General features: G+C 48.6%; 1 protein-coding gene across 10 annotated transcripts in view; it reads right to left on the reverse strand.

Moving 5' to 3' along the window:
* LOC138739667 (arf-GAP with Rho-GAP domain, ANK repeat and PH domain-containing protein 1-like) overlaps window positions 1-24,839 on the reverse strand; it is a 200,240-nt gene that overhangs the window by 98,601 nt on the left and 76,800 nt on the right. For all 10 annotated transcript variants that reach the window (XM_069892186.1, XM_069892195.1, XM_069892196.1 and 7 more), the window contains 4 exons: window positions 17,531-17,673; window positions 13,942-14,051; window positions 11,531-11,616; window positions 7,161-7,352 (listed from right to left, as the gene is read on the reverse strand). In XM_069892186.1, the coding sequence (XP_069748287.1) occupies window positions 7,161-7,352; window positions 11,531-11,616; window positions 13,942-14,051; window positions 17,531-17,673 (531 nt within the window). The remainder of the gene's footprint in view (window positions 1-7,160; window positions 7,353-11,530; window positions 11,617-13,941; window positions 14,052-17,530; window positions 17,674-24,839) is intronic.

The raw sequence follows: 24,839 nt of genomic DNA on the forward strand, positions 1-24,839 counted from the left end.
AATCCCTTACTAATCACAGAGCACCGATAGCATAAAGTGGGATGTGAGTGAAAACAAAAAGTTTGAGAACCACTGCTTTATATCCTGAGGGAAATGTCTGTGACCTTCTACCTTATCTCTGCAGCTCGCGATTTTATAAACATCTATCAGGTCTGCTCTCAGCCTCCTGCGCTCCAGGGACTAAAGTCCCAGCCAATCCATCTCTTCTTATATTTCAAGCCCCCCTCCCCCCAGCCCTGGTAACATTTTTGTGAATCTTTTCTGCTCCCTTTGTCCTCCTCTTGGTCATCTCTTCAACAAAAGCTCAATCAAATTTTCCACACACAAATCACACAGACTCTCCTCAATCAGTCCGAATACAGCTCAGTCCTGACCTCTCGCTGTCAACCATTATCCCCACGGGCCCTCTCCCTCATGGACACTCTCCCCCATGGACCCTCTCCCCACTCACCCACTCTCCCCTATGGACCCCTTCACCCCACCCATTGAAATTCATAGACATACAAAGCTCAGATAGAGGCCCTTTGGCCCACAACATCCATGCTGTCCTTTTCACCCAGCTACACCCATTCCACTTAACCACATTACAAATGTGTATGCTTCTATATCTGCCTATCTCTGTGTCTGTCCAAATGCCTGTAATATGGTCCAACACCTGTCTGCTCAGTTGGAAGGCCCCAGTATTTGTGGGCCTCGAGCTGTACCGTGTCTGTACTGATGGATCATCTCTGGCGTTTCCGACTAATGACCACTGCAATGTCCTGACCCACCCCACTCCCCCATTCCATCTCTATATTTATCGCGTCACGCTTGCCTCAACTGAGCAAGACACCTCAAACTTGATTAAGAGAGAACCGACAAGCTACAGTGAAACCACAAACAGTCGACAAAGCCTGTTTGTAGTTGAAGTCTCGGAGAACAAAACAATGAGATGGTCAGAGAGCAGAACCTGCAGCTGCATCTTGATCCAAGGGCTCATGTCTGACACCATCCCCCACCCCCACCAGAAAGAACGGGTTAACTATGAAGGGCTGCAGGACATGCACAAGCTTTGGGCATTATTCTTTCATTGCCTGGGGATCTGACCCCTCGATATAATGGTATTTACAAAACTTCCACCCATTCAAACTGGAGGTGCCCAACTACATCCAATTAACCTACAAGCCCACACATTTTGGACAGTGGTGGAAACTTGAGCCCCCAGGGGAAGCCCACACAGGCCATGAGCAGAATGTTCAAACTCCTTACAGACAGTGCCAGATTCTAATCCACGTCACTGCCCACTGTAACAGTCCCACCTTCTTTCTGCCCACTCATTTCACGCATCTTCTGCTGTTCCAGGAGACCCTCTGGAGAAAAGAGGCAGGCCCCAGAACAAGGAGTTATTGCCTCGAGATTCAGTGGGGGGAATAGATTTAGGACAGGGATGGGAGGGTGTGTGGGGGCTGGGGGGGTTGGAGAATGGTGAATCTGCAGAACCAGCCTTATCGATCGCAGAACATCCCAGCTCAGGACAGGCTCTTCGGCCCACAACACTGTGCTGGCCTATATAAACCTATTCAACATTCAGCCGCATCTGCACCCAAGATAAGGTCTTCCAGTCCAGAGTCTCTGAAATGTCTGCCTTCTTATACAAAAGTGGCTTCCCCTCCACCACCATTAACTCGGCTCTCACCCGCATCTCCTCCATTCCTCGCTCATCTGCCCTGGCCCATCCCCCGCCCCTTGAAACAATAAACACTGAATCCCCCTCGTCCTCACCTATCACCCCACCCACCTCCGCATTCAACACATCATCTGCCAGAATTTCCAGGACCCCACCACCAGACACATTTTTCCTTCTCCTCCCCACTCAGCCTTCCGTAGGGATCGCTCCATCCGTGATTCCCCTGTGCACTCTTCCCTCCCCACCCATTACCCCCACTCCCCCTGGCACCTTCCACTGTGGTCATAGAAGGTGTAATACCCACACCTCCTCCCTCACCACGGTCTGAGGTCCCAAAAAGACCTTTCAGGTGAACCAACAATTCACCTGTACTTCCAGTGAACTCGTTTACTGCATCCAGTGCACCCTCTGTGGCCTCTACATGAGAGAGACCGGTTGCAGATTAGGAAATCACTTCCTCTCTGTCCACAACAAACGTGACCTTTCTGTAGACAACCATTTCAGTTCTGAGTCACACTCTCAAGCTGTCCTTGGCCTTTCACACCACCCCACCCTGACCACCCACAGAGTGGAAAAACACCACCTCATTTTTCGACTGGGCACTCTCCATCCAACCCCAGGGCATGAACATTGAGTTCAGCGCATTCCACTAATCAGCGTGCCTTCTGCCTTTCCCCCCCCCCCCACCCCCCCTTCCCCTTAACTAGTTATTCCAGTTCCTACTTCCTTCCTCTCTCCACCACCCCCCCCCCCCACCCCCACTGCGGTCCTCCCCCTCCTCCACCTATCATCTCCCACCCTCACCACTCCTCCTCCCTGTGGTAAATCTGTGTCATGCTGTCAATTTCTCACTATGCTTAGTCTGCACCACTGGCATTGGACGTGGATTATCTCTACCACCAAGGGCACTCCCCTTGTCTATAACTGTTCATTATTGTACTACTGAATTTAACTACACTGCCTTTGATCTCTTCATTATCTGGCACATCAATTTTATTAGTAGAACTCAAGCATGGATGCAGCCCTCAAGCCAGAGCGGCTGGTGATCGACCAGTCTGCCCCGAAGGCCAGAGAAATCTTCAACCACTAGATTACTTGTCTCAATTACTAAATGGCTCGGAACAACGTGGTCGATGAGGCGATACAGTGGGGCCACCTGAATTCCTTACTGGGTGAGATCCCTTTTGCTGTAACTCAAGGAGCTGCGACTCTGGCTATAGCCCGGGAACGACTGACCGCTTACTATGCAGCGCCACGGAACGTGGTGCTTGCTCGACACCAGTTGCTGACTAGACACCAGAAACCCAGAGAAAGTGATGCTGCCTATGCACTGGCCCTCAACTTGTTGGCAAACGAATGCGATGTCAGGGTGGTCAATGTGCAACGACATTGCAATGCCTTGAAGCTGGATGCTTTTGTTAACGGTATCGACTCCAGTTACATCCGCCAGAAGCTATTAGATACAGAGCTTCAGACCTTTGGCCAAGCAGTCACGCCAGCCAAAACACTGAGAAGTGCTACATGATCCAGCAAAATACTGGAAACTGAAAACACCCAGGAGGGCTGGAACCCCGAGGAGGATGAAGGGACAAATCCCTGGCAAATGTTACTTCTGTAATAAGAGCTGGTACCCCGGACAGAAGTGTCCGGCTCGATTCACTACTTGCATGCACTGTGGGAAATATGGCCACTTCGCTAAAGCATGTAGGGTGATAAATATTCCCACTATTAAGAAGGAGAAGAAATGATCCAAGAAAATTCATCCTAGAGCCGCTGGCATGAAAGACGACTCAACTACGAAGGGGAGGAATCTTCAGACGAGCCGGCTGAATCGACTTCAAGTGACGGCGAGGTGGGATCAACACATAGTTCCCCTGTGATAACTCAATAGACTGTAAAGTTTTAGGGTTGTTATGGACTGGAACAGTCGACTATGAAGAGGGAGGTGAATGGTGAGACTGTCGATTGCTTAATAGACTCCGGCAGCACTGACAGCCACATCCATGAAAAGGTTGCGGAAGCCTTAAAATTGAAGAGGTATCCTGCAAATATCGATGGCTTGTAGTGAACTTAAAAAAACCATACGGGATAAGTGTAAAGTTACTCCGAAATTACAGGGACGTTGTCTTGCTGATGTTTGGCTTTTTGTAAAGTCTGATCTCTGTGCTCCTGCGATATTCAATCTCAGATAAAACGTGTAGAGTTAAATTTTGATGGGCCGCTACCCACACTCGGTCTGTCCACACTAAAGATCAAAGCTCCCTCCCTGTTCAGTCATCTATCCCGCAAGTGTCGACCGTTTGCCTCTAAGAGCTGTTTTTACAGCAAAGAGGACCGTGAGTTTATTAAGGCTGAGACTCGGAGGCTACTGAAAGAGGGGGTCATTGAACCCAGCAGGAGTCTGAGCATGATAAAAACCTAAAATAAATACTGAGTATCTACGATTAAAACCCATGATGTGTGTTTAACGACACTGCCTTTGATCTCTTCATTTTCTGGCACATCACTCCCCCTTCCCCCTTTTGTTCCGACATCTCTCATTTTCCCCCACACTTTGAAGGGCTCCAGCCCGAAATGTTGGTGATGGATCTTCACCTTTGCTACACAAAGGCACTGTTTGACCTGCTGAGTTTCTCCAGCATCTGTGTTTATTTCCTCTGCCATTGGTGCTCTCTGATCAGTGAGGGATTGCTTAAGGTGTGACGCGAGTTTGAAACCCACTGTTTTAATCGTCCCTCATTGATTCGTTATGTGCACGGTTTCAGAACTCCAAAGGAAATGGGCCAAGGACAATTGTTCTCAAGCAAAATATTTCAGTAACAATTGGGTCTAGAGCAGTGATTCTCAGGCTTCCCTTCCCACCCACATCCCACCTTAAGCAACCCCTTACTAATCACAGAGCACCGATGGCAGAGGGATGACTGAAAGTGGGATGTGAGTGGAAAGGAAAAGGTTGAGAACCACTAGAACATAGCACAATGCAGCACAGTTCAGGCCCTTCAGCCCTCAGTGTTGTACTGGCCCACATACATCCCTTCCTTAAAAAAAAGTACTGAACCCTTCCTACCCCTTCGCCTTCTATTTTTCTTCCGTTCATGGGCCTGTCTGAGAATCGCGTAAATGCCCCTAATGTCTCAGCCTCCACCACCACCCTCTGGCAATGCATTGGAGGCCACCACCACTCCCTGGCATCTCCCCTCCCCTGAACGTTCCTCCCCTCACCTTAAACAGATGCCCCTTCCGCCCGCCATTTTATTTAGCTGCCTGCTTCATCCCTTGATGAAGGGCTCCAGCCCAAAATGTTGGTCATGCAACTTTTTCTTTGCTCTGTAAAGTGCACTGCATTGTTGCTTTTACTCCACTCGCAATGTCTGCAGACCTTTTGGTTCTTACTCCTGTCCTCCGGGGTTTTCTACTGTGGCCCTGGCGAAAAGGTGCCAGCTGTCCACCCCTCATGATCTTCTATTAAATGTACTAAGACAGGCAGGTTTTTGCACAGTTGGAGTTTTAAGGGTCATGGGGAAGAGGCGGGTGGGTGGAGCTGAATCCACGGCCAGATCAGCCGTGATCTTATTGAGCGCCTTCTGGGTCCTCTCCAGCCAGGTGGCTTTAACGTCGACTTTTCCACTTTCTACTTACCTGCGCTGCTCTTCCCCCTCCTCCTTCCCTTTTCCAGTTCTCCCTCCCTTCACCCAGCCATCCCTCCTCCCCTTGATTCCTGCTGTCCCCTCCCTCCCTTCTCCACCTCTCACATCCTGCCTCTGTGCCCACCCCCTCCCTCCTTACTCTTTTGTCCGGATGCCTGCCGACGTTTTCTCGTACCTTGAGGAAGGGCTCAAGCCCGAAATGTCGGTCTGCATCGTGCCCTTTGCTACCATGAAGGACACGGTTTAACCTGCTGAGTTTCTCCAGCAAGGTGTCCTTCTACTTTATTGAGTGTGAGAACAGGCTCGACGAGTCGGACGCCCAACTCTTGCTTCCTATGTTTTTAAGACCTTACACATTGAAGACCCAACAACAGAGTCCCATCAAAACCTAGTCCCTCAACGAGGGCCACCACAGCAGGGAGAGAGGTCTGCCACTAAATCCTCATCTGCCTCTCAACTCCAAGGTTGTAGCTATTTCCCGCACATATAATTGCAAAGAGGTAGGGGGCACCTGACAGTGGCTGACGGTAAATGTTAGGTGTGGTCACCTAACAAGGTAACGGAGCAGAAACAGGCCACGAGGCCCATCGAGTCTGTTCCGTGACTCTACATTAAGCTGAATTATGTTCACACCTAGTTCCAGTTTCCAGCCTTTTCCCTTGATACCCTTACTAATGAGGTGCATCCATTTCCTGTGATCTGGCCTCCACCGCTGTATGCGGCAGGGAGTTACACTGATCCACGACCCTCTGACTAAAGAAGTTCTTCCTCCTCTCTGTTTTAAATGGATAACTTCTAATTTTAAGGCTGTGACCCCTTGTCCTCGATTCACCCACCAAGGGAAACATCTTATCTACAAATAAGATAGAAAGAGTGCAGAGAAGATTTACTAGAATGCTGCCCGGACTTCAGGGAAAGGTTAAACAGGTGAGGACTTTATTCCCTGGAGTGTAGAAGAATGAGGGGAGATTTGATCGAGGTGTTTAAAATTATGAGGGAGAGAGACAGAGTAAATGTAGGTTGGCTTTTTTCACTGAGGGTCAGTGAGATACAAACCAGAGGACATGGGTTAAGGGTGAAAGGGGAAAGGTTTAGGGGGAACTTCTTCACACAGAGAATGGTGGGAGTGCGGAACAAGCTGCCAGCTGAAGTGGTGAATGCGGGCTCAGTGTTAATATTTAAGAAGAATTTGGACAGGGACATGGATGGGAGAGATATGGAGTGGGTGCAGGTCAGTGGGACTAGGCAAAAAAAAATGGTTCAGCACAGAATAGAAGGGCAGAAGGGGCCTGTTTCTGTGCTGTAGTGTTCTATGTTGAGATGATTTCATTGGTGGGAGACAACAAAATAACCCGGTCATTTCAAGGTAGACAGGGCGTTGAAGAGGGTGTTTGACACACTTGCCTTCATAAGTCTGGAAATTGAGTAGAAAAGCTGAAACTGGGGTGGAAAGGTTGGCATAGCGGTTAGCACAACGCCATTACAGCGCCAGCGATCGGGATTCCAATCCCACGCTGTCTGTAAGGAGTTTGTACATTCTCCCCGTGTCTGTGTGGGTTTTCCCTGGGGGCTTTGGTTTCCTTCCCCTGTTCAAAACATACCGGGGGTTTTTCATCAATTGGGTGCAATTGGGCGGCATGGGCTCGTGGGCTGAAAGGACCTATGACTAAATAAAAAGAGTGTAGGTGGGACATTTTGGTTGGCATGGGCGAGATGGGCCAAAGGGCATGCATCCACGCTGCGTGACTGTGGAAGGGCCTGTATTCGTGCCGTACACCTGCTCCTGATCACTGAAGTGCTGCGGCCCACTCTCCCCAGCTCCCTCCCAATGCGCGACTGCCACTTACCCCTGTGGCGGGTTCTTGTCCAGCCAACCGGCTTTGATGAGCGGGCAGAGGTGTCCGGACCCAGTCAGAGGGGATGGGGTGGCCGGTGCGGCGTACTCCCTCTCGGGGAGGCTCCCATCCCCGCTGTGCGCTGAAGCCTCTGCCTTGGGAGCGAGCTGGCTCAGGTCGTTGAAACTGGAGCGCACACGAGGGCTGAAAACAAAAATAAACAAAAGGAGCATTAGGGTGGTGGGGAGGTGACACCCCACGCGTTGCACCCCACGCGTCATCGCAGCCCGACATCACGTCCTCCCTACAGAGAACAGCATTAATGCAACGTATGCTCATTACAAGTTTGATAAACCTAGCTCAGAGCTTCCTGCAAGATTCCCTCCCCTCTACGGAATCCCGCTGCCAACACCTTGATGGACCCATCACACCCCGCAAACACTCCTTTAAGTTAAGGGCTGAAGTCCATTTTTCACGTCATATCTGCTACATTGAGAACAGTTCTTCTGCGAGCAGTCTAACAGGGGATCTCTAGCATCCAGCCACATAAAGAAAAAGATACAAGGAGATCAGTTAGCGCCCAGCAAGGGCAGTGTGAGGGCACCGTGGTGGGGTTCATTCAGGAGCCTGACGGCTGCAAAGAAGAAACCACCTTCAAGCCCGTTTCCACACTCTTGAGCCTTCTCCCCCATGGGAGGAAGGAGAAGGGAATGCGTCCGGGATGGGGCCTGAGTTTACACAGGGTGGATATTCCCCACTTTCCATTGCCAGCTCCATGAACCTCTCTATACTCCTGATCCCTGGAGCTCCCAATCCATACCCACACAGCCCCAGAGGGGAGGGGAGGTGGGGTGGGGTGTCATTGCTTCCCCACAACAACGCAGGATCCCGCCTCCCCCCCCCACCCCCGAAACCCAAAGCAGAGCCAGATTATTCTGACCGGTTGCATCACTGTCTGGTGCGGAGGGGTCAAGACACAGGGTAGGAAAAGGCTGTAAAGATTTGTGAACGTGGCCAGCACTATCACGCCCATTGCAGATGTCTACATGAGGAGGTGTCTCAAGAAAGCAGCCTCCACCCTCAAGTTCCCCAATGTCCCAGGCCGTCCCCTCTAGACACTGCTACCATCAGGAAGGAAGTATGGAGCCCGACAACACACACCCAAGATTACAAAAACAGCTTCTTCCCCTCTGCCACCAGATTCCTGAACGGAATTCCGTGACATGTTCGTGACAATAAATTCTGATTGTGATGTGTTGCAGGGGTGGGCTGAAGACTACAGATCCCCACCATCACAGAGTATGGCCACTCCCACCTCCCTCACCTGTAATGGGCGGCATGGTTAGCATAGGGGCAGCAGGGTTAGCACAGCGCCTTTACAGCGCCAGCGATCAGGACTGGGGTTCGATTCCCATGCTGTCTGTTAAGGAGTTTCCACGTTCTCCCGGTGTCTGCTTGGGTTTTCCCCGGAGGCTCCGGTCTCCTCCCACCGTTCAAAATGTACCCGGGGGGGTTGTAGGTCAATTGGGCTCATGGGCTGAAAGGGCTTGCTACCGTGCTGTCTGTCTAAATTTAAATTTAATTTAAATCCAGCATGGAAACAGGCCATTCAGACCATCAGGTCCATGCCAGCCCTAATCCCACGCTGATCCAATTTTATTGCACCCACATTCCCATCAACTGCCCCCCTCCCCCCAGCCCCCTTCACCCTCACACTGGCCCACAGGTCTTTGAAAGTGGGACGGAACCAGAGCACTCGTTGGGGATGGGGGTCAAGGTCACGGGGAAGAGGTGCAAACTCCACACGGACAGCACCTCCGGTCAGGATCAAAGCCAGGTCTTCGGAGTTGAGAGACAGCAGCACTACCTGTTGCGTCACCGCCCCACTCCCTCCGAGTCCCGGCACTCCAGAATTCCGAGCCGAGCTGCCTCCTTCCTCCCTCCTGGGTTGAAGCTCTGCTACCCTGCCTCCTGGCCCACAACCCATTACCCCCATCCGAGCTCATTCCCGAATCCCGCCCACAGCGTCGACTCCTCCTTGCATCCTGGAACGTCAGGCACACATCACACAGTGCGGCACGGTTAGCGCAGCACTGTTACAGCACCAGCCAGCCGGGTTGAATCTAGAGCTCTCTGTGAGGAGTTGGTACGCTCTCCCCACGTCTGCGTGGGTTTCCTCCCACCCTTTGTATTGAAAATTTTATTTTTCCTTTTGCATCAAATACAAACATATATTTCTTCACCTTATAATAAAAACGATGCAAAATGATACATTAATTTTAACCCCCCATCCCTCCCTCCCAAAAGAAAGAAGAAAGAAAAGAGTGAAAGAAAAAAGAACCTGAATAATTTCACCATGTTAATATTCAAGTGAAGGTTGGATAGGTCTATGGACGGGAGGGTTATGGGCCAAATACGGGTCAGTGGGACTAGGTGCGAGAAGATGTTCGGCATGGACTACAAGGGCCGAACTGTCCTGTTTCTGTGCTGTAATGGTACTCAATCAATATTTATATTTTCTAACCTATTAATTCTGTCCTGAACATATTGATGGGAAAGAGCAGGTGTAGCGGACAGTACAGATGGGCTTTTATCAACAAAATCCATATATGGTTTCCAGATCCTATAAAATTTCTCTGGTTGGTTCCTTAAGTTATGAAGTCGTTTTTTTCTAACAGGATACAATTGTGTGTTTCCATCTATCCAAACCTTCACTATTGTCCGACTTCCCCGGTACCTTCTTAGCCACCGCTATCGCTCCACTCAGAAACTTTCATGGATACTGGTCTAGCTTCAATTTGGTACCTGCTTCATATAATTCACCCAGCAAAAATATTCTGGGATCTTTTGGTATTTGTATCTTCATAATTCGTCCCAATAATACACACAAATTTCCAACTTTTTCACACAACCAAATTGCATGCGGCAAATTACCTATTTCCTTGTTGCATCAGAGCAAGTTGAGTGAAGTCCATGTAATTTATATGGAGTGTAGTATCGCTAGTCTAACAAGTCATGCTTTGCGGAAACTGCCAAAATGTTTGGCCTGGAAGTCAGCCTGAAGAAAACTGAGGTCCTCCATCAGCCAGCTCCCCACCATGACTACCAGCCCCCCCACATCTCCATCGGGCACACAAAACTCAAAACAGTCAACCAGTTTACCTATCTCGGCTGCACCATTTCATCAGATGCAAGGATCGACAACGAGATAGACAACAGACTCTCCAAGGCAAATAGCGCCTTTGGAAGACTACACAAAAGAGTCTGGAAAAACAACCAACTGAAAAACCTCACAAAGATTAGCGTATACAGAGCCGTTGTCATACCCACACTCCTGTTCAGCTCCGAATCATGGGTCCTCTACCGGCATCACCTACGGCTCCTAGAACGCTTCCACCAGCGTTGTCTCCGCTCCATCCTCAACATCCATTGGAGCGCTTTCATCCCTAACGTCGAAGTACTCGAGATGGCAGAGGTCGACAGCATCGAGTCCACGCTGCTGAAGATCCAGCTGCGCTGGGTGGGTCACGTCTCCAGAATGGAGGACCATCGCCTTCCCAAGATCGTGTTATATGGCGAGCTCTCCACTGGCCACCGTGACAGAGGTGCACCAAAGAAAAGGTACAAGGACTGCCTAAAGAAATCTCTTGGTGCCTGCCACATTGACCACCGCCAGTGGGCTGATCTCGCCTCAAACCGTGCATCTTGGCGCCTCACAGTTTGGCGGGCAGCAACCTCCTTTGAAGAAGACCACAGAGCCCACCTCACTGACAAAAGGCAAAGGAGGAAAAACCCAACACCCAACCCCAACCAACCAATTTTCCCCTGCAGCCGCTGCAACCGTGTCTGCCTGTCCCGCATCGGACTTGTCAGCCACAAACGAGCCTGCAGCTGACGTGGACTTTTTACCCCCTCCATAAATCTTCGTCCGCGAAGCCAAGCCAAAGAAAAAAAGTACCGCTAGTCTAACAAGTCATAATGTACCATTTGATGTCTTTACTGGTTACAATACTCATGACACGATCTCGACCGTACCTCATCTTGAATGTGTATGTTTAAATTCTTTTCCCACCTTTGTTTTAACTTCTATAAATCCTTTTTTTTGTTTTGTATTTCCCACCCTTCAAAATATACCGGGGATTGTAGGTCAATCAGGTGTAGCACAGACTCTTGGGGCAGAAGGGCCTGTTATCATGCTAAATTTACACCTGAAGCCATATCTCCTCCTCATTAATATTCACAAGGGCAGGAATGTTTTCACCTCCAACATCCCTTCCCAGAGACATAACCTCTTCGACCACAGCCCTTCCCCCCAGCTGGCCACAAACAGAATTATCCCAGGAAGCCACATCGGCAGGAGAGAAATCTCAATCTGGACTTACAAATTCAGCATCGTCTCGTAGTCGTCGATGTTGTCTTCATCGCTGAAGAAGTTGTTTGGACTCTCCCCAGAGCTGCTCCTCCTCCCCTGTCAAATACCAACCAGAAAGTTTACTGCACCCTGCACACACCACACACACCACCGACCCCACCCTCCCCTCCACCCACATCTCCTGCTGCCTTGGAAAAGCGGCCAAGAAGAACCGGGAGATATCGGGTTCAGTCTCCTCGGGATGCTCAAAGCTGCTGCCAGGTAACACCACCCCCCCCCCCCACTCCTGTCAGGAAGAAAATTCACGAGTGTGACTTCGTGAACCAGGACAGTTTCCTTCCTGCCGTCATCAGTCTCCTGCATGAACCCCACACCAGTCACATTATTTGCTCAGATCTCCCTCTGTAACTCTGCCCTTCCGTCGTGTGTCTAATTTGTTGCACTATGTATGAGAATATCGAGCTGGATTGCTCATAAAACAATCTCCATCGCTGCATTGTGGAACACTGCAAACTTGTAACTTGATCTTTGCGTGGAGGAACACGGAAACAGTAGTTGTTGCGTGAATGACGAGAAACCGGAGAAACTCAGTAGGTCAGGCAGCATCCGTGGAGAGGAGAGGTCAGCCAACATTTCTTGTGACAGGGTTTTTTTGTACATGACATCAAAGGGAGAGAAGGGAGGACTTCCATTCATCTTTGACAGAACCATCCAACAGATACCATTTCAAATGGAAACAGGTTCGCAGCCTTGGGAATTTTCAATTTCCCATTGAATCTGATCCCATCAACCTTGCCGATCACAGTGGTGCAGCAAGAGGTGCTGCTCTGCTATGGCGCCGAGAGAATCAGCTTTGATTCCCGACCTGTCTGGGTGGAGCTTGCATGTTCTCCACAGGGGTTCCCACCCCGGGGTGCTCTGGTTTTCTCCCACACCCCAAAGGCATGCAGGTTGTCGGATTAACTCGTCTCTGAGTTTCGATATAATGATACAGCTCAGGAGAAGGCCCTTCCGGCCAATGAAGCATGTGCCTCTCAGTTAACTTACCAACCCAGTACCAGTTTGGAGGGTGGGAGGAAACAGGAGCAGGTCACAGGGTGGGTGTTCCAACTCCACACAGACAGCGGCAGATAGTGAGTAGGTGAGAGGTAGAATCTGGGGAGAGGGGAGTTTATGGACACGAGAGCAACAGATGTTGGAATCTGGAGCTAACAGCGAGAAGCTGAGGAAATTCGCAAGCCAGGCAGCATCTGGGGGGAGACATAGGCAGCCAAGGCTCCGGGTCAGGAACCTTCCTCCAGAATATCATGGGAAGGGCATTTCCTCAATTGCAGGAGTCTGTTTTGCAGGTGATGCTAAGATTGAAGATGTTGTGCTCAGGGAAGGAGGTTTTCAAAGTTTGCAGAGGGATCTGGACCAGCTGGTAAAATGGGCTGAGAAATGGCAGATGGAGTTTAATGCAGACAAGGGTTGGAAGGACAAGCCAAGAAAGCACATGCACGGTGAATGTTCGGACATTCTGACTCCTAGAAAATCCCCCTCACCATCACCCCGAGCAGCAAAGCATCTCATACACTCACTACTCTCTGTAAAACAAATCCCAGATGTCTTCCCTAAACGTCCCTCCCTTCACTTTATACAGACGTCCTCTGGTGTTTGATACTCCCAGCCTAGGAAAAAGATGCTGACTGTCTACCTTATCGATGTCTCTCAAAATCTTTAAGTTTCCTCTCATCCTTCTTCCCACCAAAGAGAAAAGTCCCAGCCCTGCTAACCTTGTCTCTTAAGACTTGTTTCCCAATCCAGGCCACATCCTGGTAAATCTCCTCTGCCCCCTCTCCGCAGCTTCCTCATCCTTCTGTAACAAAGCGACCAGAACTGAACACAATACCCTAGGTGTGGGGTCACCAGAGATTTATAAACCTGCAACGTGACCTCACGACTCCTGAACTCAGTCCCTCGACCAATGAAGCCCAGCGTCGCACAAGGCTTTTCAACCTGTGTGGCAACCTTGAGAGATCTATGAATTTAAACTCCAAGATCCTTCTGTTCCTACACTGTTAAGAATCCTGCCATTCACCATGTTCTCTGCCTTCGTTTGATCTTTCAAAATGCATCACCTCACACTTATCTGGATTGAACTCCATCTGCCACTTCTCCGCCCAACTCTGCACCCTGTCTCTATCCAGTTGAAAGCTACGACAGGCTTGAACACTATCCACAACAGCTCCAATCTTTGTATCATCTGCAAATTTACTGACCCACCCTCTACTTGTCTGACTTAAGTTCCATTTCCCATTGCTTGGCTCACCTTCCCCACAGATTTTGAAACTGCTTATCCTTCCTCAGGGCCTCGGCGTTTACACTTCCTGCTCCCTGCCCCACCCAAACCAAAGGAGGAATAACAAGGGATGTCCTCACCGAACAGGGGCTTTGGCAAAGGGTGTCCTTGTCATTCATCTCAGCGGGAAGGCCGGCGCTGTCACCCAGCGATCTCCTGTCACATCCCGTGCCCTCCGAGGGATCAAAGTCTAACAAGAGGAAACATGGCTTCAGTTCAGCATCAGTCTGCGCACCATATGTTCATGGACGACACCAAGATCAGCGGTGGAGCGGACAGCAGAGAGAGTTGTTTGAGGTGAAAATGGGATCTAGGTGAAAGTGGGTCAAGGAACGCCGGATGGAATTTCACTCAGGCACGGACTCAGACAGGTGGTGAAGTTAGCGCGATGTGGTTCCAGCATCGCAGGTTCGAATCCAACACTGCCTGCGAGGATTTTGTATGCTCTCCCTGTGACCTGCGTGGGTTTCCTCTGGCTGCTCCAGTTTTCCCCATCCTTCAAAAACATATGAGGGTTTTATGTTGATTGGGTGGAATTGGCGGCACCGGTTCAAATGGCCGGAATTGGCTTCTAACGTTTCAAATTTTAAAATTAAAATTTATATGTGAGGTGGTACGTCTTGTTGAGTTAAAACAGGTCGAGGAGTCACGTGATGGAGTAGTGGCCGGACGGTGAACTCCAGCCCTCTCCAGAAAAGTCGGGAAAAACGAGAGAAAATACAAAGGCACAGAAATACAAGTTAAAGAAAAGTGAATATAAAGGTGGAAAGAAGATGGAGACAAAAGGAGAAAAATCAAAATCAACGGAAAGAAGAGAGGAAGAGAAGACAACGGAGGAAAAAGGTGAAGGCCTTACCTGTCCGAAGAGGCCCGCTGCGGAGAGAAGACCCCATTACCTCAGGTCGGTAGAAAGAGAACTACAACAATGGCTCACAGAGCCGAGTAAAAGTGCGCAACCGCGCATGCGCGACTCCTCGCGCATGCGCGATGCGCATACAAAAAAACACACCGACGGGAGGGGGGACCAGCTGGGGAGTCGATCTCCACAGCCGGCAACGACAGCTGCAGAACACCTGCAGCAAGAAGAGACCACAGAAGACAATGGAAACAAGAAAGAAGAAAAGGAAAGGGCAGCAAAGAAACAACAGATGGTCAACCTAGAGGAAGAAGAAGAGGAAGAGGAAGAGTACAGGGAAATAGAAGAAGAAAAGATAGGCAAGGTAAAGGAGGTACTTGCTCTTGTTAGAGGATACATGGAGTCATTTAAAGAATGGCAAACACAGGAATTCAATGATTTAAGAAGAAGAATAAACAACACAGAAAAGAAAATAAATAAAATGGATATGACCTTAACAGAAATGGGGAAAAAAATGGACAAGATGGAAGAACGGGCAATAGCAGCAGAAATGGAGGTAGAAGACTTAAAAAAGAAATTGGAGGAATCTAATAAAAAAACTAAAGAGACACAAGAATTACTAGCCCAAAAAATAGATATAATGGAAAATTATAACAGAAGAAATAACATAAAGATAGTGGGCCTTAAGGAAGATGTAGAAGGCAAGAATATGAGGGAGTTTATAAAAGAATGGATCCCTAAGGCCCTAGGATGTCCAGAACTACAGCAAGAAATGGAAATAGAAAGGGCACATAGAGCATTGGCCCCTAAACCACAACCACAACAAAAACCAAGATCTATTGTAGTAAAATTCCTAAGATATACTACAAGAGAAAAGGTGCTGGAGAAGACAATGGAAAAAGTAAGAGAGGGCAACAAACCACTGGAGTATAAAGGGCAAAAAATCTTCATTTATCCAGATATAAGCTTTGAACTCCTAAAGAAGAGTTAAAACAGGTCAGGACTACAGGAAAGATATCAATAAGATAGAAAGAGTGCAGAGATTTACTAGGATGTTGCCCGGATTTTCAGGAACTGAGTTACAGGGAAAGGTTAAACAGGTTAGGACTTTATTCCCTGGAGGGTAGAAGAATGAGGGGAGGTTTGATAATTTTAAATAATGAGGGGAATAGACAGAGATTTTCCAACTGAGGGGAGGTGAGATACAAACCAGAGGACATGGGTTAAGGGTGAAAGGAGAAAGGTTTAGGGGGGGACTTCTTCACACAAAGACCAGTGAGTGTGTGGAACGAGCTGCCAGCTGAATTTTTAATTTTTTTAAAAATTTAGACATACAGTGCAGTAACAGGCCATTTTGGCCCACAAGCCCATACTGCCCAATTACATCCGATTGACTTACAACCCGCGGTACGTTTTGAATGGTGGGAGGAAACCGTAGCCCCTGGGGAAAACCCACGCAGACGTGGGGAAAAGGTGCAAACTCCTTAGCGCGGGATTCGAACCCCAGTCCCAATCGCCGGCGCTGTAACAGCGTCGCACTAACAGTGCCACGCCAGTGTGAAGTGGTGAATGCAGGCTCAATTTTGACATTTAAGACAAATTTGGGCAGGTACATGGGCGGGAGGGGTGTGGAGGGCTATGGAATGGGTGCAGGTCAGTGGGACTAGGCACAGACTAGAAGGGCCGACAGGCCTGTTTCTGTGCTGTAGTGCTCTATGGTTCTGGAGACTATTACGATGAATGGTGGGGTCCTGGAGAATGCTGGGGTGCACGTACACAGTTCCATGAAAGTGGCAACACAGGTAGAAGAAGGCTTTTGGCACACTTGCCTTCATCAGTAAGGGCACTGAGTATAGGGGTTGGGACGTCATGTAACAGCTGTGCAGGACATCGGTGAGAGTCCACGTGGAGTTCTGGGAACAGTTCCGGTCACCCAGCTACAAGAAAGATATCATTAAGCTGGAAAGAGTGCAGGATAGATTCATAAGGTTGTTATCAGCAGGGCTTGAATTATAAGGAGAGGCTGGATAGGCTTGGGCCTTCTTCCCCTAGAGCATAAGGGCTGAGGGGGGACCCTATCGAGGTTTATAAAATCATGGATAATATGAAGAGGCCAAAATTCTGGGATACACAGGGGGGGAGAGACCACCTCACACAGAGGGTGGTGTTTGTGGTGGAAGGAGCCAGTGGAAGTGGTAGAGGCAGGGACAACTAAAGTTTCTAAGGCTTTTCGACAGGTGCATGGATGAGGTAAGGAAATTAGGGGTTACGGAGAGAAGGCGGGGACGGGGTACTGAACTTTAAGATCAGCCATGATCTCGTTGAATGGCGGAGCAGGCTCGAAGGGCTGAATGACCTACTCCTGCTCCTATCTTCTATGTTTCTATGAAGGATAAGGACCGAGTGCAGGGAGCTGGGTAGATCACTTGGTGGGCGTGGACAAGCTGGGCTGAAAGGCCTGCTTTTAAGCGGTAAAGTTTCGTGACCCTATAAAACCGTTAGCAACGCTGTTGCAGCGCCAGTGACCCGGGTTTGAATTCTGTAAAGGAGTTTGTACGCTTTCCCTGTGACCACGTGGGTTTCCTCCCACCCTTCAAAATGTATAGGGTTTATCAGTTAATTGGTATATTTGGGCAGCATGGGTTTGTGGGCCGGAAGTGTCTGTCGTGTATAAATTTTAAAGTACTGTCGGTTTCTCTGTCTCCATTCACACACAGCAGATTACTTTGTGAACATTCACACCAACCTCACAACAGTGCTCTGGGTTAACCCTTCAATCTCCACGCAGGGGGAAGGGCGGAGGCAGGACTTACACTGTTTCGGCAGGTTACAGACACCTCTTGGAGGGAGGCTGGGTCCAGGGTGGGCTGGCAGCGAGAGCTTTGTCCGTGGCTTGAGCAGAGGAGGGGTCTGAACTGCTCGCTCAAGGTCATCCAGGTCCGTCCTAGGTGTGGCCCTGAGAAGTGGGAATAAAAGGACAATCAGAGCAGACTTGGACAGTGATTCGACACGAGATCCCGGACCTTATGGCAGGGAATAAGGCAATAAATCAACCTGGTGACCCTCCTCTGCCCCACCTCCAAAGCCAGTCCAGCCTTCCTCAAGTAAGGAGACCAGAACTGCATGCAGTGCTCCAGATGCGGCCTCACCTGTTGTAGCGTGAATAAAAGTTCTCACAACTGGAAGGAGAACATTCGCTTTTATTAGCTTATAAACGAGGGTCGGGTCTTACAGTGGTCTTCAGAAGGACTCAGGGTTTAGGAGGGAAACCAGGGTTATATGTGGGCAGAGCAGGCCATTAGTATAACACACCACCAGTGAATCTCAGTTCACTGAACCAGTACCTTGTACAGTTGCAACAGAATCCTCATTATAGGAAGGATGTGGAAGCTGTGGAGAGGGTGCAGAGGAGATTCACCAGGATGTTGCCTGGTTGGAGAACAAGTCCGATGAGGCAAGGTTAGCAGAGCTGGGAGTGGGAGAGAGAGTGGGGAGAGGTGGGGCGAAGAGAGAGGTGGAGGGGGGATGGACAGAGCAGGAGGAGATTGGGAGAAAGGAGAGAGGTGGGAGAAGAGGGAGTGTGGAGAGGGGGTGGGGTGAAGAGGCGGAGTGGAGAGAGAGAGGGGGGAGAGAGGAGAGGGGGATTGGGAGAGGGGAGAGCAGGGAGAGGGAGGAGTGGGAGAGAGGGGGAAAGGGGGAGGGGGAGTGGGCAGTGGGGAGAGAGTGGGGAGGGGGATTGGGAGTGCAGGGGAGGCAGTGAGGGAGGGAGAAGGAGGAAGGGGAGAGAGAGGGGGGGAAGGGGTGAGAGAGGGAGAAGGGAGAGGAAGGAAGGGAGAGAGGGGGGAGCCATTTGGTTGCTCCTCCCCTATAGTCAGTCAGCTTGTGTCTAGCCTCAAACCACAATGCTACGGCCACCACACTTCCTGATCGCACCCTTCACTTTGATCCTTGGCTGCTGGGCCTTGCTCCTCTCTTCTCCAATCACAAGTCTTTGGGATGACGTGTTGCTGGATTCGTCGACCCGTCCGTGAAGCTGATCCGTGACGTGAAACGCCACATCACATCGGGTCAAACTTGCATTCTGATGGTTTACAAGACACTGTACTGAGTCAGACCCTTTAACACCCCCCCCCAGAATGATGATAAAGTTGTTGGAGGAACTCAGCGGGTCTTGCAGTGTCCGTGCTGGTGAAGATATATTACTGGCCACCAATATCTAGCAGTTCCAATTCAACCTTGGACCATCTCAATTCTTCATTTCAAATTCTTCATTTTAAGGGCAGCCCAGTCGGCGCCACACTGTTACAGCACCAGCGATCAGGACTGAGGTTCGAATCCCGCATCGTCTTTACGGAGTTGGCACGTTCTCCCCACGTCCACGTAGGGTTTTCTCCAGTGGGGGGGAGGGGTGGCTCTGGTTTCCTCCCACTGTTCAAAATATACCAGGGATTGTAGGTGAATTGTAGGTGTAAATTGGGCAGCAGGGCTCGTGGGCCGAAACGGCCCGTTACCATGACGTACGTTTCCTGCTACTAACCTCCATCCTGCTTCAAAATTCACTTGGACTGTTTCTCACCCTTGTCTCCCCTTTTTCGATCTTTCTGTCTCCACCTCAAGAGATGACAAACCCACTGACTCCCACAGGTACCTCAGCCACACCTCCTCCCACCTCCTTTCCGGGGAGGATACCACGCCTTTCTCCCAGTTTTGTTGCAGGGACTTCCAGATGAGGCCTTGCATACCAGGACCTCTGAAGTGTCCTCCGTTGTCAAATACCACAGGTTCCCCACTTCCATGACCACAGAGCCATTTCCCACTATTTCTCTGCCCTTACCTCTCCCACACCTGCAGACAAGGAGAGGGTTCCCCTTGTCCTTTCAGCACCCCCCCCACCAACACACAGCCTCCCAATTAGGTGGATCACCCTAGGCTATTTCTACCAGCTGTAATTAGCCCCATCACCAGACACATCTACCCCTCCCCGCAGGGATCACTTCCTCCGTGACTTCTTATCCTTTCTTCCCACCCAACTCACCTCTCTATGGCCCCCCCAGTATTTCCACATAACAATACAGGCCTTTCCATAGAACCATAGAACATTACAGCACAGAAACAGGCCTCTTTAGCCCTTATAGCCTGTGCTGAACCATTATTTTTGCCCAGTCCCACTGATCTGCACCCAACCGATAGTCCTCCATACCTCTCCCAACCATGTTCCTGTCCAAATTCTTCTTAAATATTAAAATTGAGCCCACATTCACCACCTCAGCTGGCAGCTCATTCCACACCCCCACCACTCTCTGTGTGAAGAAGTTTCTCCTCATGTTCCCCCAAACCTTCCTTTCACCCTTAACCCATGTCCTCTGGTTTGTATCTCACCTACCCTCAGTGGAAAAAGCTGATCTACATTTATTCTGTCAATCCCCCTCAATTTTAAATACCTCTATCAAATCTCCCCTCATTCCTCTACACTCCAGGGAATAAAGCCCTAACCTGTTTAACCTTTCCCTGTAACTCAGTTCCTGAAGTCTGGGCAACATCTGAGTAAATCTTCTCTGCACTCTTTCTATCTTATTGATATCTTTCCTGTAGTTCGGTGACCAAAACTACACACAATCCTCCAAATCTGGCCTCACCAATGTCTTATACAACTTTGCCATAACATCCCAACTCCAGTACTCCATACTTTGATTTATGAAGGCCAAGATGCCAAAACCTCTCTTTACAACCCTATCCACCTGTGACAACACTTTCAGGGAATTATGTATCTGTATTCCCAGATCCCTCTGTTCTACCACACTCCTCAGTTCTCGATCATTTACCGTGTATGTCTTTTCATGGTTTGTCCTTTTAAAATGCATCACCTCACACTTGTCTGCATTAAATTTCATCGGCCATTTTTCAGCCCATTTTTACAGTTGGTCCAGATCCCTCTACAAGCCTTGAAAACCTTCTTTGCTGTCCACAATGCCTCCAATCTTAGTGTCATCTGCAAACTTGCTGATCCAATTCATCACATTATCATCCAGATCATTGATATAGATGACAAATAACAATGGTCCCAGCACTGATCCCTGAGGCACACCACTCGTCACAGGCCTCCAGTCTGAGAAGCATCATCCACCACTATTCTCTGGCTTCTCCCATCCAGCCATTGTCGAATCCAGTTCACTACTTCACCATGAATACCGAGCGTGTGAACCTTCTTGATTAACCTCCCATGCGGGACCTTGACAAAGGCCTTACTAAAGTCTATGGAGACAACACCTACAGCCTTTCCTTCGCCAGCTTTCCTGGTAACCTTGTCAAAAATCTCTGTAAGATTGGTTAAGCATGACCTACTACGCACAAAGCCATGTTAAGTATCCCTAATCAGTTCCTGGCTATCCAAATAATTGTATATCCAGTCTCTTAGAACAATTTCCAATAATTTATCTACTACTGACATCAGGCTCACCGACCGGCCTATAATTTCCATGGTTACTGCTGGAGCTTTTTTTTAAACCCTCCAGCACCACGCCCATGTCTGAGGACATTTTAAATATTTCTGCCAGAGTCCCTGCAATTTCTACACTTACCTCCCTCAAGGTCTGCCGGAATATTGTTCGGCCCTCAATGTTTCTTTTGAATATTTTATTTTTCATTTTTTATAAATATAGAGAGTAAAATCTTCCACATCACAACACATTAAACTTTCTCCTACATAAAAAAAATCAAAGAAAAACCCCTCCCCTCCCCCTTCCGACAAAATATTGAACCACACACCGTCAAAAGCTCATACTTGTATCGTCCATAAAAAAAATCCATGTGGAGAAATCACATCTGTTTATATTGTAACAGCATCTGTTATCATCAGTGTTATAATTGGGCCCCTAAATGGTCCAAATACGGCTGCCATATCTTGACAAATATATCAGACTTGTTTTTTTTTTAGATTGTATGTAATCTTCTCCATTGGTGCACAACTATCCATCTCCTCAGTCCATCGTGCTATGAATTTGACTTCCAAGTAGTTGCAAAACACTTTTTAGCCACTGCTAAATCTGCTTTGATAAATAAAATTTGGAATTTAGTTATTACTGTGACAGATTATGTTATATTTTATATTATATTGGAGGGGGGACAAAATGTGGTGGAGCCAAGTTTGCGAAGCTGCCAAATTGAGTGGAAGAGCAAATTGTAATGAAGATGTGTGCAGAGGTGACTCTGGAGCAGGAGAGAGTGCTGCTCAGGGAGCTGAAGAAGGAATTATTCCATCGTTATTGAATGAAGATCTATCGGGACCAATGCCTGAAGAGGGCGCACAAAATCAGTGAACCGGTGCAGACTCGAAAGGCCAACATGGCCACATACAAACACTTCAAAACAGACCTCATTTAAAATGCCAGTGCTCTGCTCAAGCCAGACAGTCCAGGCTCCAGGTACCTTTACAAACACTTTAAAGAATGCCTATAGAGACTTCACAAGTAGGTGTTAAATGGACCTGCTGAGGAGTAATGGATTATTGTTTTGGAAAGCAACAGATGAACGGACTTGGAACAGGACAAGCTGGCAAACTTGTGGAAAAACCTCATTTGGAAGACAGGTTGGAACAGGACAAGCTGGCAAACTTGTGGAAAAACCTCATTTGGAAGACAGGTTGGAACAGGACAAGCTGGCAAACTTGTGGAAAAACCTCATTTGGAAGGCAGGTTGTGAGTTCTGAGTTCAGCCTGGTCAAAGCCTTTGTGGTCCATACAAGAGGAGATGGCTGGCTGTATAATGTTTCATTTGAAATAAGGGAAACAAAGAGGAACTTTGTGGGGACCTGAAAGAAAGAGGTGATCATCTGATGGGGCAAGTTTCCTTGGAAAGACACTGAAGTGGCTGATCAGAAAGAATCAGTTGTGTCCAAAAAGCAACAAATCTCCTCTGAAAAACAACAAGAACCTTCCTGAGCAGTAACCATTTTTCTTTCAAGCACCAAAGTTTGGTGAAGATTCATAAATGTTAAATTCTGTGCACAGGTTAAGAATTGCCTGATACCAGTGAACTTGGAGGGTCAAGATTGGACTGTGAATCAAATAACTTTTATATTTAATCCACGTGCGCTTAGAATTAGAAGGGGGTTACTTTAGGTTAAGTTAATAGTGATAAGTCAAAGTTTGATCCTGTTTTCATGTTTAAAGATAATTAAAAGTAACCTTTGTTTAATTAACAATTAGTCTTGGTGAATTTCTATTGCTGCTGGGTTTTGGGGTCCTCTGGGCCCATAACATTACTTATTTCAATAAAATTACCCAAAAGATAGGCTCATCCGCGAGGGCCACCCGTTATCCCTGTTAGTGTTTCAGTAATATCCTGCCAGAAAGGCCTCACCTTCACACACAACCATGTAGCACATACAAAGATTCCTATTTCAGACCCACATCTAAAACCCATCTCCGATATTTCAGATTTTGACCAATGTAGCTTCTGTGGCGTAAGATATAATTGGTGGAGGAAGTTATACTGAAGCAGTCCGTATCCTGCAGTTATAATTGTTGTCATACTATGCAAACACCAGTCAAGCCAACACTTTTCTAATATTACAACGCCCATCTCTCTCTCTCGACCTCCGCAAACCTGGCTTTGCACTTTTGCTCTGGAGAGCAAAATACTTAGTGTTGCACTGTCCCATATATTCCTGCCTCATAACCCTGCATTTTTCTTCCGTCTATGTGCCTGTCTCTTAAATGACCCTAATGTTTCAGCCTCTACCACCACTCCTGTGTCTCAGTCCAGGACCCAAACAAGCCCTTCCAGGTGAGCCAGAGATTCACAAAACCTCCTCCACCTTCAGCAACTGTATTCGATGCTCCCGGGGTGGACTCCTCTACATCAGTGAGACCCACTGCAGATTTGGGGACTCTTTCCTGGAGCGTCAGTGCCCACCCTGAGCTCCTGATTGCAGACGTTTCAGCTCCCCTCCCGTTCCCACCCCGACCTGTCTGAGCTGGACCTTCTCCACAGCCAGAGTGAGGCCCAACGCAAACTAGAGGAAGTAAAGACACAGAAATACTAGAGGAAATCATCAAGTCTCACAGCTTCCACAGGACATAAAGATACATAATTCAAGATTCAGGCCTGAGTCCTACTTCAACATGTGAGTAAAACGCAGGAAGGTACCTGAATTAAAGGGCTGGGGAAGGTGGGAAGAAGGGGAAGAGGGGAAGGATCACAGACCATCAATCAAAATGTGATAATTAGATGTGGATAGGAGAACAGGAAAGCTGAGAAATGACTGGGGTGGGGAGAGGAAGTGTGAGGAGTTGGGGGGGGGAGAGGAAGTAGCTGGAGAAAAAGAGTCAGAGGGAAAGGTAGATAGAGGGTTAAGTGGGAGAGTGACAGATAGAGAATTACAGAGAAAGGAGAGAGTGAGACGGGAGAAGGAGAGAGAGAAACAGAGACAGAGAGAGATGGAGACAGAGAGAGAGACTGTCCTTTAAATTACCCTAATGTTTCAGCCTCCACCACCATTCCTGAGTTTCCATCCAAGACCCAAACAAGCTCTTCCAGGTGAGGCAGAGGAATGGGGTGGTGAATGGGGGGAGAATACCATGTCCTATTTCCCTGGACCGTCAGCAGCCCAATGGCAAGAACGTCGAATTATCCCATTTCAGGCAACGAGCCCCCTCTTAGAATAACTCCTTTATTGCACGCAAGGAGTTAGAGGGAAAGAGTTTGTCTTGCATGCAAACCAGCTAGTCAGCCCTGACTTGGTACAAAAGCAGAAACACAGGGTGCAAGGTTATAGGTAAAGGCCAGTTTGAAGGAAGTTATTTTCCGATGCGAGGTTCGTTCAGGAGCCTGATAACAGTAGGAAAGAAACCGTCCCTGAATCTGGTGGTGGGTGTTCTCGCCCTCGTGAATCTTCTTCCTGTCAGGGGGTGGGGGTGGGGGTGCATGAGGAAATCACGGGGGAATGGGATTGGAAAGGATAGTAAATCAGCCATGATGGAACAGCAGGGCAGGATCAATGGTCCGAATGGCCTAATTTTGTTCCTACATCTTTTGGTCTAAACACCCCAGAACTCTATTGATTACCAATCTATCGTCACCTGACATGGTTCCCTGTCTGATGACCATGGTGTGAGACCCCTG

Source organism: Narcine bancroftii, chromosome 7 (assembly GCF_036971445.1).
Source record: "Narcine bancroftii isolate sNarBan1 chromosome 7, sNarBan1.hap1, whole genome shotgun sequence".
In the NCBI taxonomy this organism is placed as follows: domain Eukaryota; kingdom Metazoa; phylum Chordata; class Chondrichthyes; order Torpediniformes; family Narcinidae; genus Narcine; species Narcine bancroftii.